At 33.7% G+C, this 22184-nt stretch overlaps 1 protein-coding gene and 1 long non-coding RNA gene across 9 annotated transcripts in view; one reads left to right on the forward strand and one right to left on the reverse strand.

Annotated features, from left to right (window-relative positions):
• Window positions 1-22184, reverse strand: part of rk (G-protein coupled receptor rickets) — a 453352-nt gene that overhangs the window by 1507 nt on the left and 429661 nt on the right. For all 8 annotated transcript variants that reach the window (XM_074169822.1, XM_074169823.1, XM_074169820.1 and 5 more), the window contains 7 exons: window positions 15839-15979; window positions 11704-11769; window positions 11503-11646; window positions 11279-11350; window positions 8133-8419; window positions 3017-3391; window positions 830-1886 (listed from right to left, as the gene is read on the reverse strand). In XM_074169822.1, coding sequence (XP_074025923.1) covers window positions 830-1886; window positions 3017-3391; window positions 8133-8419; window positions 11279-11350; window positions 11503-11646; window positions 11704-11769; window positions 15839-15979 — 2142 coding nt within the window. The remainder of the gene's footprint in view (window positions 1-829; window positions 1887-3016; window positions 3392-8132; window positions 8420-11278; window positions 11351-11502; window positions 11647-11703; window positions 11770-15838; window positions 15980-22184) is intronic.
• Window positions 7665-8766, forward strand: LOC141480076 (uncharacterized). Its single transcript, XR_012464150.1, has 3 exons — window positions 7665-7974; window positions 8105-8268; window positions 8359-8766. It is a non-coding gene; the product is annotated as an uncharacterized lncRNA (long non-coding RNA).

The following is a 22184-nucleotide window of genomic DNA, read 5'->3' on the forward strand; positions in this document are numbered from 1 at the left end:
TTTCCTTCAATACATTTTTTGCTGTTTTAGCTTGGTTCTGTCGTCGATAATTCGCAAACTTTCCAATACTTTCCAGAAAAAAATCGAGAAAAATTGATCTCCAAAGAACCTGGGATAGAGATCTTTGAATAGAGCCAAGGGTTCCCTTTCATTTATCATTGAACAATAGCACCAAAAGTTGATAACACCCTTTTTTAATTATGTTATGAGTTCGAATTGTGCTTACTTTTAAGCTCATGTTTATCAAGGAAATTGCATAGAACTGTTTTTCTAAGAAACCGTTCGTGCACTTCACACGTAACACATACCTTGCATTATTCAAGAAGTTACCATAAATGAAAAAAAAAAACAATATTTCTTGATCCATAATTAATACAGATACGAACCCAAGGATCTCTTAGTGCCCAGGTTCCTGGAACTACAATTTCCGTGGCTTCGCTAATTATGGAATTCATTTTTAGTGGTATTCTACCAAGAACACTTTCAATACATCAAAATTTACGATACATTGATGTCGTTGTTCTGACAGAACTCCATTAGGATACAATACTTCATAGAATCGCTCTTCTGCTCAGAAGCCTTCCATTATTTTTTCTACGTAAAAAATTAGTGACAACTAACAACTAAAACAAACTAATATATCATCACATTCATGAAAATCAGAGCTATCCTGACGATTTTGATAGTGATACAATTTTATTTTCATGAATATCAAATCATTGGATTATCTGGTGTATTCGATGTATGTGTCACTATTGATTTCTGCGCTTGAAATTCTTTCCGTTTATTTCCCACCAAGTAAATCAAAGTACAATTATGAACTCCATACCTAGACGAACTGAAATTCTCACTAGAAGACACTGAAGACGCCCTCTTGTGCTGTTTCTGTTGAATCTCTGCTATCTGATACGTATACTGGTCATTCCTTGGTCGATGTCTCGCAGGTCTCCTGACACAGAGCAGCCACCTGGCCTTGCTGAGCAACCATTCCCTAGTGGTGGTCTTTCTGTCTGTCTTGGTCTTCGGCTGCGGCTGACTGTCACCCAGCAGCTTGGCGTTGCACGTGCACTGCGGAACGTGGTGCTCTTGCTTCTCCCTGGAAGACCTATCAGCGAGAGAGTTGGTGTTGGCCGGGGTCTGTCTGTTGCTGAAATTAGAACTGTGTCTGCACCTACCGATGCCCCTAGTAACTCTGCTCTCCTCTATAGCCTTACAGATCATAACGCAGTCTTTTTTGAATTGTTTGGTGAGGATGGCGTAGAGAAAAGGGTTGCAACAAGAGTTTAATGGAAGAACGAACACGGTGAATACTTTGGCTTGCTCTAGCGAGATGAGCTGCAGTCCAAAAGCTGCTGTAAGGGAGAAAAACGCTATGGGGGACCAGCATAAGAAGTCTGTAAACACCAATAAAGCCATGCGCTTGGCTATGCGCGAGTCGTTAGAGTTCCATGCCTGGGAGCCTCTGATCGCGCAGTACATTTTTAGATAGCAACCCATGAGGATGAGGAAGGCTACTCCGTTGATGAACATCAGGAAGACGACGTAGGTGAGGCTAGGAGCGTCGTTGGTTTCAAACGGGAGACACACCGCGAACTTCCTATAGTCGGAGATGTTGAAGATGGGCATAACGGCCATCATAATGGCAAAGCTCCACCCACAGATCATGATGTAGCCTGCGTGTTTGAGTGAGAGTCGCTTATTGAGGTGCATGGCGTGGGTGATGGCGTAGTTCCTTTCTAGGGTTATCACGGCTAAGGTCCATACTGACAGTTCGGAGCTGAGAACACCTAGGAAGCCTGAGAGTTGACAGCCTGCTGACATTTGCCAAGGTATGGCATACATGCGAAATTCTCCTAAGGTGGATGCATCCACTACAGCTAAAAACCCTGGAAAATATAACCGATGTTGGTGTAGTTATTTCAGGAAAAAAATAATGGAAACGAAGTTCGAGGATATATCGAATAAGAAAAACAAATCACAATAATATTATTGAAGAACATTTTAAAACTTTATATCTATGATATTTCAGCTGATTTTATTGAACATGACATGTTTATAGAGGGACAACAACCACTACAATAAATTGATTGTTTTCAGTATTTTGAATCAATTTCACATCACATTTTTTGAGTACCGTTTAGTAGTTGAATTCATCACTGTTTATTTTTAGAATCGAAATTAAATATTTCAGTTATTTTTTTGTCTGACCAATAAAGAAGCAAAGTTTGATTGAAAGATGAAATATTGATATTGATATGTTTCGTATAATTTTTGATTTGTATTGAATAACAATGAGTAATATTTCATAAATTTATTTTGCATTATTGTCAATAGCCATGCCATGCTGAATTGCTATATTCCATATGTATTTTGATGTCCTAAACATTTTTTTCCAGATGAAAAGCTTCACCTTTGGGGTATATCTTCAAACTACCACGTAATTATAAATTTGAGATGGAATTAGCATCTTGGTGTACCAAGAACACTACCTGGAGGTATCCCACAAGACATGTCCCGCCTTGCAGATATTATTTCTTTCAGATGAACAAATTGTTTTCTATACTCTGTATATATGCAGGTTAAAACATAAACCAATCACAAAAACTGAGCTGAATTTTTTTAGAATTTTTTCCCACGTATGTTTGACGTAATTATCTGAATTGAAATAAATTTCTCATTCACAAACAAATTGGAATGAATCATACACTGAATGTTGAGAGAAGTTTAGCACAACGCCTTAGAGAAAATCGCAATAAAATCGGTTGAGCCGTTTTAGAGATTATTGCGCACACATGCAAAGACAAACAGATGAACCATTATATCCTATTGTGTTAATAAATACCTCCAATAATAGTTTTTCTCCAATATCAGATAGTGTACAGACACCGATCAACAACACTTTTATTATATGTATTGGTTACATTATTTTCTATCTCCTATGAGTATTATTTTTTAGGAGAAAATTCAATGAAATATTAGACTGTTCATTTATCTATGAAAAAATAATTTTTCTTACCCAAATAAATACCCATGAAAAAATCCGCAGCGGCCAAATTGCACACTAGGAACCTTGGTACGTCCATTTTACTACGGGAAAAGATCAGAACAAACACGACTGTCCCATTTCCCAGCATGGCGCACAAAAACACTATCCATACCCCGCATCGCAATGTCCACCAATCGAACAAGTCCTGACAGGGTAGGAACGGTCCTGGCAAAGGCAGACATTGTATTTTCTCAGGAGCACCATCTCCAGGCATTCGAAATGTTGTATCCTCTTCAGCGGCGTATTCTTCTATATATGATGAAAAGTTGCCTGGATAGGTGAAATCAGAACGGATGTTTTCCCAGATTTCCCCAAATTTCTTGCCAAATTTCTGACTTATATTTTCTAGAACACATGATGAAAATCAAAAAGTTGGAACATAGTTCAAATAAATTGAAGAAAGACATTTGATGCACACAACAGCTAGTTTTATGGACACAAAACAACAAGAACAACAACAAATAAACACAATATCGGAAATGGAAATGTAAAACGATGACAAAAATATCTATTTTTATTTTAACGGAAATCACTTTCAGCTGTGGATGTTGTGATGGGATATGAAAGTTTTATTAGAAAATCATTGTAGAATTATTGCAGACTTCGATTTCAGTAAATCCATCTTCCTCTTTTGAATCTTTCCGAAACGGTTAGAGTGTGTAGAGTGAGGAAATTAATATTATTCCAAAGATATTTTGATAGATATAGATTCTGACAGTAGTGAAGGTATGTAAACTTGATTTGAAAAAAAAATCATTGTGGCATAGTTCTGGGTGAGAGACTATTTTCAGAGATTTTCAGAGACTATCGAGGTGACATAATGAATCACCATGAAAATGAAATAAAAAAATGCGATTATAGAAAAGTAAGTTTTGCTGGATATGAAGAAGCATTCTAAGGAATGAGAATCAAAACTTCCTATGTTTTTATACCACTTATATTTGTCCTGATTCTGATGCTAATGTATCTCAGGGTAATTTTCCTTCTTATGCACTCTGGTTTGAACCATAAGTTCTGCGATGCCTGATGGTACTTCATTTTCAGTATGAAGTAGTATGTGGCTTGTCTAGGTGTACTTGTTACTTTCAATAAATTGATGAATGTGGCCGTTACTACATGGCAGGAGATCATCATGGAAAATGGGAATTTGGTTTCAGTCGTATAATAAAAATGGGTCTCAGGCAGTCATTTTGGGAAAATTCAGTTCTGGATTCATTAATATTACTCTTGGAGTCCCTCAAGGCTCCCATCTGGGGCCTCTTCTCTTCAACGTTTATATTAACGATATATCTAGTTTTTTCTTCTACTGCGATTTTTCAATGTATGCTGATGACTTGAAAGTATTCCATACTGTGACATATTCCAACGATTCACTCCTCATTCAGAACGACAACAATAATCTCGTGAAATTCTGCGAGAAAAACTCTTTATTCCTTAATCTCAAAAAATGCCACTTTATTACATTTACAAAAAAAAAAAAAATACCACCACCAATATCACATAAACAGACATCAACTAAAGGAAACATCTGAAGTCAAGGACTTAGGAGTATTATATGACTCTAAGCTATCATTTGACTCGCATAATAACTATATTGCAAAAAAGCTAACAAAGTTCCTGGATTTCTGATCAAGATTTGTCACGACTTCCGTAATACTAACTCTGTTCTTACACTTTACATGGCTTATGTAAATAGCCAGCTCAGTTTTGTTTCAGTTATTTGGAACCCCCTGTATATCTCGTATATTGAAAGACCTGAATCTATACAGAGTAAATTCGTCACCTATATCAATACAAAATTCTTTCATAATCTCAAAGATCCGTTACAAATTAAAATACAAGTCAATCTGATATCTTTGGCCAAATAGCTGAAATTAAGCTCATATATAAAATAATAAATAATTTTTTTGACAGCAGTTCTATATTAAATCAACGTTTGATGAATTTACCTCTGTATGATACCATACTATTTGAATTCTCCTCTAAATAGGTGTTGTAAATCCTACAACTCTATATCCAAATCAATAGAAATTGACATATTTTCTAATTCCCTCGAAACCTTTACCACGTCTCTCAAACGTTCATACAATCACCATTTTCATATCTAACTATTGTAATTTGCACTGCACTTGATTAATAACTGTTCATAACACGATATTGCATATTATTTGTAACAATCAAATCATTTACTGTTATTTTCACCTCATCATTAGTGAATACTCTTTTGGGTTTGTATCCTGTTGTATTCCACTGAAAATAAATAAATAAAATTATAAGTTATATAAAACCATAGGAAATTTTAATTCTCATTTTTCGTGATCATCCATCAATTTATTGAAAGAAGAATTCCTCTGGAATCAGAAAAATCCTCCCTTTTTGCATCCTATGGGAGTTTCAGAAAAAAAAAGGACTTATCACGTTATCCATATGAAATGACAATTCAGATGGAAATCAGGGTTGAAAAAATTTGAATTAGGGTGATGAGATGAGTGCAAGCATGTGTTTGAAATTCGCAAGTGTTTGAGAAACTTTCTTTCAGTCCACTACAAATGACAACATTTTTAGGAAATTAGGAAAAGAGAGAAGTTTCAATATGGTACAATTTTTCGCAGAATCATAGTTTGAAGTCATATTTTTTTAATCAGATAACACTTGCCACTAACTGTTAGTTAATCTGTCATTGACTTTACAAAAATGATAATTTTATTTCTCTACAGAAATGAAAAAAGTAAATTGAAAACCTAATTTGTTTACAATTAATTTGATGACAGTATACCAAATTGCATTAATCGATGAGAGATTTTTATTGACATTTTTGACAAATAACGCCATATTTAGAAAAAAATCTATATATTCACTTCATATTCAGTTTTTGAGCAATATGTCATGCAGATTAGTTTTTATCTGAATTTTCATCATTTGGAAACTAATTTGAAAGAACATCTGAATCATTTGAATGACAATATAAAAAATTTAAGCAAAAGTGTAGCGAAGTTGCGATAGCTAGAATAACAAAAGGGAATCTTTTTATTCAGTAAGGGCAATTAAAAACTCAAAATCTCTTCAAAACTGTTATGAATTTCAAGAGACAATATCACTGAAAATGAAAGTTGGTGCATGAATAATCATCACTGAATATATAGTTGAGAAATGCCTACATTTTAGTGTGTCGTCTTTCAATCTCAATACAAACTATGGTTCTTCTGTATACGTTTTCAACGGAATTCATTACGAATGGGGGTTTTATATTTGCACAGCACACTTCGATAATATGTTCCAAAAGCTGAACGTCGGTGAAAAGTTCATTTTTATGAACTCCACTAGAAAAATCCAATTGTGTAAAGTCAGGTGATAGGGGTGGCCAGTGATAAATCCAATCGTGTTCTATTATTCTACCTCAGAATATTTCATTTATGCACTGCTTTACTGCAGCTTCAGCTGTCGAAGTTTAATTGAAGGAATGCAGCCCAAATATTCTATTGTCAAATAGTTCCGCACCAAACGTTAGTTTTTGATGAATAGCGATCTCGACATTCGATTACAAAACCAGGATTTTCTTGGGACCATCGTCGACAACTTTGGGAACTCACAGTATCGTTTGAAGAATGGGTTGTTTCATCTATCCACAATGTTACAAGGAAACCAAACAATATTTTCTCCTTATCTTCGAGAGCAAAAAGAAAACCCTTCATTTTTCAATAAAATGTTTCCTTTCATAATAGCAATTTTTGTGATATTAGCGATTCTGGTTTGTTCATATTCAACAATCAAACAAACATTCAAAACGGTATTTTAGGAAACTACTTTGTTTACATTTTTCCTTCATTCTTGACAGAACTGAATTGAATGCTACACCTGAAGTGACAACATTATTCAGGTACGTAAATTGGACTCATAAAAAATTCAAGCTTGACAGGAACCAATATTTCGTTTGTTAAGGCCTACCATTTTAATCCATTTGAATAATAACGCCTAGACTGACTTTTTCGCACTGGGTGGTTGAATCTGATTGAAACAAATATTTGCCTTCTTGAAGAGCGAGCAATATTGTTGAGCTGAGAGCAATATTTTTCTTAAGTTTGTATTAAAATAGTCTTTTCGAAAGTATATGACTTGGTACTCAAAATATACGATTGCTATTTCATTTGATTTGTTTTGAATTTTTCAGTTGTATTCACTGCTTTTGCAATTTTTTTGAAACCTCAAGGCAATTCAGATTCTGCCACTCTTGTCCTTAAATGTTTCTACCGTAATGCCAAATTAGGCTCCAAATAACGAAAATTGACATAAAAACTAAGGCTAAGACCACACGAGCGGATTAACAAACGTCCGATTAAAATATCGACTAATTAAAAATCGCCTTGAATATATGTCTAGGGGAACACTTGAGCAACGTTTTAGTTGGGGAATGGATCTTCTCGAGTTATGTGGAGTTGAAACTTGTAGATGTGGTCTCACAATATCTTAAAAATACAATGGACTTTGCCGAGTTAACCTTTTTCCCTTATTTCAGTGTCTTGTAGGGTGCATTATTTTGACGCAAACCAACAAATGATTTGAACCACAACAAATCACAAAATACAGATTGGCCGATGAAATAGTTGCCTTGAAATAAACGGCCGTGTGCGCTAGGCCTAATCATGTTCATGGAGAAGTAATTATGAAATGAATATACCGTTTTATTTTTCAGGTTGATTCCGTTATTTATGAAAATGACAAAAAATGTGTTAGAATATTGAAATTTGGTACAATTACAATAGAAATAACTTTCGAACAAATTTTCACAAAATTCTGTGGAGGAATGATATTATTCAATCAATTAGAAGAAATGCCAATTTTGACATGTAACGACTGTTAGTTTGTGGCAAGTGTTAATGTTATTTTTGTTCTAATTCAAAGCATAAACTGATGCCAAAATCCGATTTCATGTAAGTTTATTGTCTATTAGTGAAAAAAAAATTCCACATGTTGCCGATTTCTAAGGCGACCTCGACGGTGACACTGTAAAGTGGGTTTTTTAAATTATAGATGTATATCAAATTATTATTTTTGCTACAGAAAACGTTTGGAAAAATATACTACTTACGCTGCGCAGGCCAGACATCTACAGGGCTATTCCAGAAGTTCATATCAATATCCTCGATATCTGGAAATAAAATGATGTCTTTGGCTTTAGCGGGAGGTGGGTTAGACGGCACCAGGGGCAGGAAGGCACAACAATGGTAAGCATAAGCTAAAACTAGTGTCCGGATTCTAGGAAAATCCGTTGGCGGTGGAAACTCTCTGAGATTGGGGTTGTTGAATGTTTTCAGGTGAAGAAGACGTTCCAAACCTGCTGAAGGGAGGTGTGGAAATACGTTGTTACCTAGGTTGCTGAAAAAGCCGAAACAAACAATAAAAATATTTATTTGAGGATGATTGTTTTTGGAAAGTTACATTTTGGGTGGTGGTAAATTGAGAACATTTACTATGTCATTGATATTCATGGTTTGGTACTCCTATAGTGGTATTCACTCGTTCAATAAAGGAATATCACCATAAAATATTCAAAAATTATATAATTTGATTCTGTTAGAAAACGGTTATCTATCATGACTCGACCATATTCTTTTTTATTTGAAATATAATTCATTTGAATACATCCAGATAACCTAACAATTTTATGAACATGTACTAACAATTATCCTGAAAATGAATTCACAAAAAAAACAATTGTAACTGTAATTTGAACAAGTCTAACGATTTAATTTTTAGTAATAATGTCTGTGCATTCAAAATACTATTATAAAATAATGAACGATGATTATGGTGTAATATATTAATTTTGAGTTCAATTATGAAAAAGATGTGGTTTTCAATCAGTTTGACACCTATACAACTAAAAATATCAATTATTTCTACAAGATAATTATGCTGAAAAATCTCTTTTATTTTGGCCATGGAAAATATTTTTTTTACAGAATGTACCGTACTGACTTCTTCTACTTTCCTCATATTTTGAAACCTATTTCATCAACCTTCAATCAAAGAGATATTGATATTGAATAAGGAGTCACTGTCTTGAACTAACAAAAGTTGTGCACAAAATATTAAAGATGTCACTTTTGTCCAATTATAGTGAACGTGTTAGGAGAAATATTGCGCGAAAAAGAGGTATTCAATATTTTGTGGAGCAACACTTCATTGTGAAATTTACACTACATAGTTACAAAAACGCAATACGTGTTTCGCTACACAATAGCATCGTCAGGCGTTTTCATCAAGTATTGGCCGATTCCATCAAATATTTTGTGGACTGTTCAAAAATTTTCTGATAGGTCGATTGCTTGCTCACTGGCAAAAATTTCAAACAAAATAATGAAAATACCGTGTTTATACAAATATATTGGAAGTGTAAGGAGGAATATTGTGTGAAAAAGAGGTATTTAATATTCTGACGGTCGTTCAAAAATTGTATGATGGGTCCCCTGCCTCCTCACTGGCAAAAATGTCACATGAAGTAAAGAAGATAACGTGTTTATACAAATATATTGAAAGTGTTAGAAAAAATATTATGCAAAAATGGAGTAGGTATTCAATATTCACTAGGGCATTCAAAAATTTTCTGATGGCTCCATTGCCTCCTCACTGACAAAAAGTTCACACAAAATAATGAAAATACTGTGTTTATACAAATATATTGAAACAGGAGAAATTTTGCGCCTAAAAGGGTATTTGTTATTTTGTGGGGCGTTCAAAAATTTTCTGATAGGCTCATCGTCTCCACTCGATGGCAAAAGTTTCACCCAGAATAATGAAAATACTGTTTTTAAAAATATATTGAAAGTGTAAGAAGAAATATTGCGCAAAATGAGCTACCTTATATTTTTGGGGCGTTTAAAAAAATTCTGATGGATTCATCGTCTCCCAAACTGACAAAAATTTTACGTAAAAAATAAAGAAGATACCGTGTTTACAAATATGTTAAAAGTGTGAGGAGAAATATTGCGCAAAAAGGGTATTTTATTTTTTGTGGGATGTTCAAATTTTTTTGATAGCTTCATTGTCTCCTCAAAATGGTAACAATTTTATACAAAATAATGAAGATACCATCTTTACGAATATATTGGAGAGTTGGAAGGTGAATATTGCACAAAAAAGGAGTATTTAGTATTTAGTGGGGCGATCAAAAATTTTTTTATAAGCTCATCTTCTTTTGTATGAATATATTGAAGATATAAAAAAAAACGTTGGGCGAAATGGGGTAGTTATTATTTTGTTGGGCGATTAAAAAAATTTCTAATAGATTCATCGTTCCTCCAAACTGACAAAAATTTTACGTAAAATAATGAAGATACGGTATTTTTAAATATAATAAAAGTGTGAGAATAAATATTGCGCAAAAAGGATATTTATTATTTTGTGGGGCGTTAAAAAATTTCTGATAAGCACATCATCTCCTCACACTGGTACTTATTTCACCCAACATAATGAAAATACAGTTTTTGTACAAATACGTTGAAAGTGTGAGGAGAAATATTGCAAGAAAGGGGTTATTCAATATTCTGGGGATTGTTAAAGGGTTTCCTGATAGGTTTATCGCCTCCTCACATGGGAAAAATTTTTATACAAACTACTGAAGATATCATTTTTATACAAATTTATTGAAAGTATAGGAAGAAATATTGCGTAAAAAAGTGATATTTTGTGGAGCATCTTGCGTACCTGACAATATTTTGGAACATGAGTACGCAGAATGAATATTCCCCCTTCAATAAATTAGACTCATACGGCTGGGATTGCAGTATCCAGATTCAAGAATCACTTCCATGAACTGTCATTGTGAAGGACAAGCATTGTTTCTCTCTCTCAATTCATACATACAGTATGAAAACGCTTGAGAAAGCTATCGTATAGTGAAACACGTGTTTCGATTTTGTAAACTGTCAAAATTTCCAAGAGAAACAACACATTGTGAAATTTCCACTGGATGATTTACAAAATCGCAACACGTGTTCCGATATACAATAGCTTCCTCGAACTCTATCAAACTGTATACGAAAAATATGTAAAAAAACGCTTGAGGAAGCTATTGTATAGCGAAACACGTGTTCCGGTTTTGTGAACTATCCAGTTAAAATCTCACAACGTAGTGTTACTTGAATAAGTTCGCTTACATTCTTCAACAGATAAAAAATGAAGCTAATTAAAATATTATCTCCCTTTCCCTAAATATTCAATGTGTATACTTACAGGTCTTCAATGTTGGATATGAACATGAAGGAATCAGGATGAATAAATGATATTTCATTGTCTTCCAAATCCCTACAAAAAATTTCATCAGTTCATGTTATGAAAGACATTCAACAAAAAATAAAGCAGTATACAGCATTTTTTATGAAGATTTTGTTTGATGAGTTCCAAGTACTCATTGATTTGGAATAATGGAATCATTTTATGTGTTCCAATAAACTTACAAAACTTGAAGTTTGGATAGGTTGAAAAATGCATCTTGAGGAATGTACTGAATCTGATTGTGTGCCAGCAAAAGATCGTGCATCTGCGTCATACCACGAAACGGCTTATCCTCGATGGATTTGATGTGATTGCTAGCAAGGTCACTAAAAAAAAATATAAACTGTAGGTTTCACGAGGTTTGAATATTTGTATCTACTTACAGTACACGCATGTCCTTGCAGTTATTGAGAACCGGCACCGCCCTCAGCTTGTTCGATTTCAAATCTCTGAAACAAACACATGTCAGGCAATTAATTGAATATCACTGATCTAAGGCAAAACAAAATCCGGACTGGTAAGCCGTGGTCATATTCAACTTGTAGTACCAAACGTTTCGTCTGCTATTGCGTCAGACATCATCAGTGGTATATGGGGATGATTTTGGGGATGATAGACACATTGATTGAGAAAAAATACAAAAACACGATCATTTTTATTCAATGTGCTCAAATAACTTCAGAAAAGCTTCAAAATGTCAAATAATGTTTTGAATTAACTTATGTATGCCTTACATACATTGTGATTATTGAAAATATGCACGGTTTATTATTTTCATCATGATTTGAAATATAGAACATATATTTTGCCCTCAAGAGGGTGGATACATGATAAGTTAAGTAGTAAACAGTCACACATAAACGAACTCGTTATAAAATTACGTTTTCAATGGTGTGAGAACACCTGAAACTTTCCATATTCAAATTGTAAGGGCAATGGTTACCAACGGGCAGGAAATTAGATAAGATGACTGAGTTTATGAAAGTTTACTATGTTACTGGAATAAAAATGGACCGGATTTTGTATTTTTTCTCAATAAATGTGTCTGGAAGATATGCGATCTGTTTCATTTTCGTTGCTGTACTCTGTATATACAAATATTTCTTGTAGGTGTATTTTATTATTCCTTTGAATCAACACTTCTGTAACTGTGTGAATGACGATTTTTATATTACTACTATGATCCGTTGTTATTGAAATATTTGATTTGATTGTCCCAACTGTACCTAGAGTACCTACTCCATAGGAGCTTACGCATTATGAAAATGAATTGAAAATTCAACATATATACAGGGTGCAGGACAGAACTACTTGAACGATTCAATTCATATCTTGTGGATAGCCTTGTCAGCCATCCGACAGACAAACAAATATCTGTCTACTTGTCATCTGCTCAAATAAACAACATAGATGGTCCCCACGGATCTGTCCTGGCACCTTTGTTGTTCTCCATTTATATGAAAGAACTCTCTTTATTTTTACTTGGATCTTTATTTGTTTTTAATCGATCGAAGGAAAATTATTATCATTCAGCGGTATAATTGATGGTCATCATTTGCAGAGTAGGATTGATAACAGCACAAATACTCTAAATATATGTTAAAATTTTCCTAATTGCCTCTAAAACTATTTATAGTGCTTTCTATATTGAACAGAAAATCAATGTGCTTGATTTTTATTTGAAGAATATTTGACGCTGCACTTATTTAGTGTACCTCACAAAATTTTTAGGTTTTATTCTTGGAGGAGTTCTATATATTATCGAGCCTAGTCATAACTGAAAGTCTATTATGCGACTACACTTCGGAGTATATCTATGAAATAAATCATTCCTTGCGAAAGCAACAGTTTATAATGATAACCGAGTTTCATTATTCATCTTTTTCTGTTCAATCATGAGTTAAAATTACTTCAACGGTCGGGATCTCAAACTTCACAATATTCTTTTCAGGAAAGTCAATCAATCAATCAATCAATCAAACTGTACTTTATTGTCCAAGAATAATTATTCTTATTGACAAAGTGAGTAGATAACAATGAAGTGGATATCCACTGTGTCCAATACATATGAGAGACAAAAAATATGAAAATATAAAATGTAAAGATGAATAATTATATATATATATATATATATATATATATATATATATATATATATATATATATATATATATATATATATGATTGTACATTTTTTTGCTTTCGTATATTATTAATTTTTAATTTGAGTCGACCTAGGTATTGGCAGGGAGATATGGCAGTTATTTCTGGTGTGCCTGGGATTTAATGGTTATCATTCGATAAATGTCGGTTGTGAATCAACCATACAGTCTCCATAATGAAAAGGCATGTAAGCGTAAGAATTTGATGCTTGATGAATAGTGGTCTACAGTGATCCCTTGCTTTGGCCTTGTACAAATAACGGATTGGTCTCTTTTGTAGAATGAACACAGAATTCTATAAGGTTTTTCTACAAAAACCCCAAAAGGGTAGTCCGTATCTAATATGGGATTCTATGAATGAAAAATGTGTGTTTCTGCCAATAGCTGTACCAAGCTCGTTTGTCACTACTCTAATAGCATAACAGCCCGATGCTAGTCTTTTTTTCAAGGACGTTATATGATCCTCAAACCCTAACTTTCTGTCAATGTGTATAGCCAGGAATTTAGTGCTCGTTTTGTTTTCTACTTGATGTGTTCCTAAGACCAAGTTTTCGAATTTGAAGGTAATTATATTAGTTTTTTCCACATTGAAACAAAGATTATTTGAGTAACACCAAGATTCGATTTCGCTGAGTTTATTGGAAATAACTGTTTTTAGAACATCCACATTTTTCCATGCCATAGGATAGTGGTATCGTCCGCAAATAATGTGAATCTTCCTGTGATTGGTAAATATGTTAGATCATTAAGATATAATAGAAACAATATTGGTCCGAGTACCGATTCCTGAGGAACTCTTGATTTGACAGGAGAATAATCCGAAGACTTTCAGGAAATTTTCACAATTTGTTTCCTGTCACTAAGATATGATTCAAACCATTTGTAGACAATTCCTCTGAACCCATAATGATGTAGTTTACTCAGCAGTACTCTGTGATTCACGCAATCAAATGCTTTTGAAAAATCACAGAATACCGCTGCAACTACCTCGCCGTGATTCAGGCTGAGATAGTCATTTTCAAGAAAAGAAAATATAGCGTCAGTAGTGCTTTTCGAATTTTGGAAACCGAATTGACATTGCGACAATATGTTATATTTCTGTAAGAACTTCATCATTCTCTGTTTAACAAGTTTTTCTATGATCTTCGATAGTGTAGAGAAAAGGGAAATTGGACGGTAATTTGATGGATCGTCATTTGCACCACCTTTGTGAAGTGGGATTACTAATGCTTCTTTCAAAAAGGATGGAAAAATCCCCAATTCGAAGGACTTATTTATACATTCTGCCAGGATATGTAATGCAGTATCAGGTAAACTTTCGAATATATTCACGGAGATTTCATCTATTCCTCCCGATTTCTTATTTTTTAATTGTTTGAATGTTTCTCTCAGTTCGTGAATATCAGTTGGCCCCATGAAAAAGTTATATGGAAGTTCATTTTGAAGGTAATTTAAAGGATCAGTATGATTATCCAAGTTTGCGGTGATTTTTTCAGCTATTGTGCAGTAATAATTGTTGAGAAAATCTGGGTCAATATTAATAGGACGTGATAAAGAATTATTTTTTCCCCTCAAGTCATTTACTATTTCCCAGTGTTTTCTTGGTGTGTTTCGGCTTTTTTCGAATCTGGATTTATAGTATCTTTCTTTAGCGCTTTTGATAACATCTCTATAAGTTCTTCTATACTTGTTGAAATATGTCGAGAGAAATTCACTATTATTATATTTCCTGAACATATGCAATGATCTCGAGTTTTTGGCTGATATTCGGATACCGTTGGTGATCCACGGTTTTTCGCATGATTTTTTTTTAATTTTCGCATCGGGAAACTGTCATTGAAAAGCTGAATCAATTGTCTATGTGAAAGAGATAGATCTGTCACATGTTTTTAAGAAAAGATCCAACAATGTTTTACGAATCACAATTATTGCTGGTGATATCAAAAAATATTTCGAATATTTTTGGTATTTTAGTGTACCTACTTTTCACTTTTGTCCTTATCTTTCATTTATGTACTGTTAATGGCATTTCTATTGTGATCTAATCAAACTCATATGAATATAAAATTCATGTTCAATGGCTTATTTCCAACACATTTATGGATTAGGAAAATTTCATTTCATTCTAAATAATTGCCCTCGACGACTAATTTTGTTAAGGCAATGAATCATCCAGCTGATTCTCTTATTTTATTAATAATATGATCTTCTACTTCTTAATCTTCCAACATTGACACACTCTAGTGAAAATAACATAATCATTATGACCTCTTCTTTACTTCTCTCTGGTGGAAAAAAACTTTCGGCGTTCACATTAAACTTTTCGTAGAGCAACAAATAAATTCGGGGAACTTACAGGCTCTTCAATCTAGGACAAGTCGCACACAACGTCGCAGGCACCGACGTAATTCCAGCTCTGTCTAATCTCAATACTTCCAGAGCGCTGGTCCCGTTTAGATTCGGGAACGTGGACAGCTCCCTGGCATCAGATAGGATCCTACAAAAAAGAACGTAAATCAAAACAAATTACGTATTATTATCATTATTACATTCCGCTCGTGATTTATCTCCTTGTTTTTTTGCCGTTGGATGTTGGGATATTACTACTGAACAAGATTGGGGTCGTTTTGTATTAAATATGGGGAAACGGTTGTTATTTTTGTTTCGCGGGGCCTGAATTATTCGGAAGTTTTAGAGTAGGGACTAGTTTACAGTGTCGGACTAGGATTGAACATAACATATAGTCAGTTTCCAAAACGTACCCTATTATCTAGTCTGAACATAAAACAAGTAACAGGGGTTCCTAGAAGTGAAAAATATATTCTACAACGATGCGCCCCGATTTGACACGGGCAGCGTCGGATTCATTTTTTCCTACATCTTCATCAATTATCGTCATATTTCAACAAATTATTATCAACATAAAACTTCTCCTTGAAATTTTGATAATAATTACTGTTATCAAAATACATGACTTTGAAACTGCGCGTTTGTTAAAAGTTATTGTGACGATACAATATTTTTCAATTTTATATTGTGTAGGAATTCTGTAAATGATATCTGATTCGATTCCATACGAATGTTTGGAATACAAACGGAACAGAGGAGAGTGTTTTTTGTATAATTTAGCCTTCATATGAAAGTATTTGTTTCGAAAGTATTTTTCTTTCGTATAATTCAATGTTTATGTTAAAATATCTGTTTCGGAAGGCTTTTTTCCAGTTTGCGTCTGAAAGTTACTTTATTGCATGATCTGTACATCTTTATATAGAGGTAATTTAGGAAACTGATTTCATATTTCCTTTCTTTGAAATATTCCCACATTTTTTGTTAAAATATGGAGAATTAGAAAGTCAAAAATTTTCTTTCCCAAAAATTAATCTCTCCTAAAAATATACCCTTTCAATTTAAATATTTTTCAAATTACTTACCGACTTTATTTCTGGGATAAAAAATAAGTCTGTTGCTGTTCTTTAACAGTGACACAATGCATAAACTAGTGATGCAATCCACAATTTCTGGGGTGAATTATCTATCAAATAGGATGGATCTTCCCTAACTGTTACTTTGTCTATTCAAATGCATTTTTCTAATCTTTCACGATTCTATTCATCTTGTATGAGTTCGGGGATGTTGACTTTTGAGAGGTTTATTTCATTTCAATACAATTTTCATTTCAATTTTGACGCCTTTATTTCATAAAAGTTAGTTGTTGCTCGTGACTTCGTTAGCGAGGACCTCGGTTTTTTTTCGGATTTTTAAAAACAAAATGGTCTGCCAACTATACCAAAGCATTCATCATTTGTAGATTCATTGTAATGAGTATTATAATTAGTAATATTCAAATTATTAAAGTTTTTAATATTTTCCGTCTCAGATAATAAATTTCTGTCAAAATGAATTTTTTCATTTCCCAATTAACACCAAGAATTCGTCATAATAATTCGGTAGACTTTCTATATTGAAATGAGCCATTCCTTTGTCATACCTGGTATTATTTGCTCCTTCCTGTATATAGCTTTGAAAGCTATAAGTAGTTTCTTTCTTTCATAAATAATCTGCTTGAATGCTTCACTATTTAGCTTCATAAATATCTTGACAATTCTCCGAAGTTGAAACTTGTGCGACCTAAGGATTACCTAGGTCTTACCTTTTAATGTGCGATTTCTACTCCATCTTCCATTTTAAACTTTTCTTTTTTAGTCTTGGCCATTCATTTATTCAGATTTGACTATTTGACGCATGAGAGAATCACTTTTTATGATTTTGCACACCACTGATATTATTTTATTTTCAAACTTTTCAAAAATCTATTGGAATTATTGTCATTTTGTGAGTGATACAATCTCACAATTCTGATTTGTAAACTCATTTGGAGATGTATGTTAATAGGTTTAGTTCACCTAACGAGAATATCACGCACCAAGATGAAGCAAGAAGAAGATCTCCCCAAATGCTATTGGTCCTTTGATAACAAATATTATTGTTCTGGGGATGAGCGTTATTATCACTCTTTGAAAAAATTCCTCTGTATATTGGAAGGTTTACCACATGATGATTGGTTGTGCTCTGAATACCTTAATTTATTTCATAATGAAGAGCTGAACTTTTTCTATAGCTCCATTTGTCAAGTTCCACTTCAATGTTTCCGTGATAAATCTCAGCGGAGTATCTGACACATTGCTGAAGACCACAAATCATTCCCTATTTCAGCACCACTAAGTCTAACATGCTATAAATATGTCAAAATCGAATAAAAACATTTGTTGACTCGTCTATTTGTGTCTTTGAGTGAATTATTGGATTTATTTTTGTAGTTTTAAATGTTCTATATTTGGAATATGAAAGTGTGAAAATGGACATCTTGGTTTCAAAAACATTATGAATTTCTAGAAAAATTTTCAAAAACACAACAAAAAATTATATTAGGAATCTTGAAAGTTTTTAACTTATGTCAGTTGATACATTATGCAACTATGCATGACGTGTTTGAGATATTACTTTAGTGGGCCATCAAATATGTGTCCTTTGCTAGACTAGGTCAAATTTTCCAACTTTTTTCGTTTAAACTATTCTCTACTGTATATTGGATGGTTCTTCAATTCAAAACTCCACCAATGATCGAATTTTGAAACGTTACTTGTTTTTGTGTTTCAGTTATAAATCAATCATCTTGCTTATGAGCACTTCAATCAATCATACCAGGAATTCGAGCTGGATTCCAATTGTAATTATTCATAATTGAATATTTGATTTCATTGGGTTTTTGTTTTTTTACAAGATCTAAGAGTAATCATGTTACGTTTTTTGTGACATTATTCTTGATATTTGAATATTTGCTGTGAATTTTTTCAACAGCAATTAATTCTGGTTTGATTTTGGATTACCACATTGAAAGAATTACGAAGTAAACATCCTTCTTCTCAAAGTCTATACAATTCTGGACAGTATACAATTTCTCATAGTGCTCTAAAAGTTATGAGCGGTCATATTTTTCCGCATTGGTTTTTCTGGACGTCTTGATTCATTGCAACCGTCCCATATTCAAGATATGCTCAGCTATAGTTCTGGTATTTGTGGCGAATATCTAATTCTTTAACGAACCTTAGCAACATTTTTCTTATATGAATCTTCATTATGTGCCTTAATAAAGAAAAAGACTGGCGGCCTACATCCTTTAGCTGTGGGAAATTTTTATCGAGGTTTATTTGCGAAATTTGCTTGTTTCAATGTACGAACAAGAAGTACAAGAGGGATCACTATCGTTCTGTATTTCTATCCATTATCTTATAACTAAAATATGCACTGAATTCAACGGCTTGAATCTGGATAGTGATACAATAAGTGACAATGCAAATGTGGTATTAGAAAATTTTCGTAACATAATAAGTCATTCGATGGACCCGAACATAACTTCTGGTATACGTGTGATTGAAAAACCCAATTGGTTTCTTCTTGGTGCCCCACTGTTGTTTGGAAGAAAAAATACAATCACTTCGTGTCATGTCAGGGCGCTTATCTAATTTGCCAACAGATGTTTCATTCCATTTACTAAAGGATCAATTATCCATTCCAAAGTTATCGTATATAACTGAGGTGCAACCCTGCTTGGCATGTAAAACAGGGATTACAGGGATCGATGAAGAATTAAGAAGGATGCTGGCACTCATCACCAATAACCGTATCAAAGACGAAACTTGGTTGCAGGTATCACTTTCAGTTTCTAGAGGAGTATTTGGGATTAGCCACTTCAGTCGCTCATTTCTGTCCTCATGTTGCAGTGTTTCAAATATCTGACTGTGTTATTGATCAAGGCATTTCTTTTTGGCCATCCATAACTGGTCAAACAGTAGAAATTGAAGACATGAAAAACCACAGGGCATATGATAAACCATTACTAGTTCTATCAACTAGTATTCTACCGAAGACAGCTTCTGACACTTTGGTTTCCAAAAATTTTTCAAATTGTCCAGTAATACATTCTTCAGTCAAAACTCTTGGGCTCAATGTGTTGAAGAATATTGGCAACACCTATTTCATGCACAGTGTAATCCAATTGATATCAAAACACAAGTTGGTTATTAGAATATTTAAAAAAAGATGAATACATGAAAGATATCAATACTAGTATTTCTAATATGGAGGGTGCTTCAATCAGAGCGTTCGAAGAAGTCATCAAGGAATTGTAGTCAGAAAATTGATTTAATAGAGAGGTAAGTAAAGTCTCATTGAGAAGTTAGATTTGAAGTTTTGCCCCTCGATTCATGGGGCATGCCAATCAAGACGCTCAGGAGTTCCTCCATTATTTTTTTCAAGGTTTATATGAGGACGTTAATAGAATTTATAAGAAACCCAAACCGATCTTAACGGAGATTGACAACAAATTGAACGACAGCTGAAAAGCACAAGAGTCATGGCACATACATTTGAGGATGTATGTCTAAGATTGTAGACAATTCCGTTGGTCAATTGAAATCCACGATGAAGTGTACACATTGGGGACACTCATCAGTAACCTTTGATTCTTTCTGGGATTTGTTTCACTTCACACCACAGAGAATTGGCCAATTAAGTTTGTCTCAATGCTTGGATTTTTCCACAAGAGAAGAAACTTTGGATGGGGATGAAAAACCGACGTGTTTTCCATATTTCAGTACATAATTAATTTGAAAAGATTCTCTCCAATGGAGACATTTAGAGAAAAATTTAATGTTTTCATCGAATTTTCTCTAGATAGATTGGATGTGAGCAATTTCGCAGCAGACGGTGTGGCTACTTCTTGTTATAATCTATATGCACTTTCGAATCAGTGGAGTGAAGTGAGACAACTTACAGTGGGTATCACACACTGCGGATACCCCTTTACTGGCACGTGGTACAAATACAACAATAATTGAATAGAACTGGTCGATACTTGATGAAAATCTATATTGAAACAAATTAATACAGTTTATTGTATGATTTTCACATATTACCTACTTGTATGCCTACTTTCTAATTAATGAATTTACCTGAAAAGTTCAGGTATGAATTCATTAACTATATGAATACATTAAATTTTTTCGAAAGTACCGTGAATATACTTAACTATTTTTACCTGGAAATAAACAGATTCAATAATGCGAATTATTCAGTTCAGTTTGATCATACATAAGATATTGAGAGTTTTTTAATTTGTTTATTTCCATTCTCTCCAACAGGATAAGTTTCAAACATTTCTCCTGTGTCCCTCTGTGATTAAATGAGTGGTAAATGTGGAATTTATTTTTGCATTCTGAAAACTATTTTTGTGTTCCTTTATGCGGGATTTGAACGTCTTCCAATTTGACCTATATAAAACATCGGACATAACCTACATGATAATTTATACACTCCCGATTTTTCTAAAACTGAATTTATATCTTTCTTATTTTTAAAGTGCATGCCTTAGTTGTTGGTTTGGAAAGCAATATTTACACCTTTGTTGTGCAGAAAATCTGATAACCTGATTTGTTTCACAGGAACGAACAGACAGTTGACCAAGTTCTTGAATTTCATCAATTCTCTCCACCCTTTTATCATATTCATCATGGAGATGGAAAAGGACGGCTCTATAAATTTTTTGGACTTGAAAATAATAAAAGTTAACAACAAGCATGATTTTTCAATTTATCGAAAACCAGCACATATGCATATTATTATTCATAATTTGTCCACCTACCCGTATTAGCACAAAGTAGCAGCGTTCAACAGTATAATAATAATAATAATAATAATAATAATAATAATAATAATAATAATAATAATAATAATAATAATAATAATGTTGCGGTACCCGACAACATAGTGAGATGCATTGAACAACTGACACCACTTTGGCGAACTCGCTTCACCATAACATCTGGTCAAGCAAGAGTTCAAACAGGGTGGGTCACTTTCAGAAGGGGTGTATTTCAGGGTGATTCCCTCAGCCCCCTTCTATTCTGCATCTCACTATTGCCATTATCCGTTGCGCTCAGAAAGACTCGAGGATATAACTGTGGCACCCCCGGAAACCGGAGGCACAAGGTCACCCATCTGTTTTATATGGATGATCTTAAACTTTATGCCTCTGGAGAGAAGGATCTCTATCAATCCTTGAGGGTGGTGGAAGAGTACACGCATGCTATCGGTATGAAATTCGGGATAGACAAATGTGCAATGGTTCATCTCAAAAGAGGACG

This window comes from Leptinotarsa decemlineata, unplaced genomic scaffold, assembly GCF_025532065.1.
Source record: "Leptinotarsa decemlineata unplaced genomic scaffold, Ldec_3_MD MMD2_P_RNA_scaffold_6, whole genome shotgun sequence".
Lineage (NCBI taxonomy): Eukaryota > Metazoa > Arthropoda > Insecta > Coleoptera > Chrysomelidae > Leptinotarsa > Leptinotarsa decemlineata.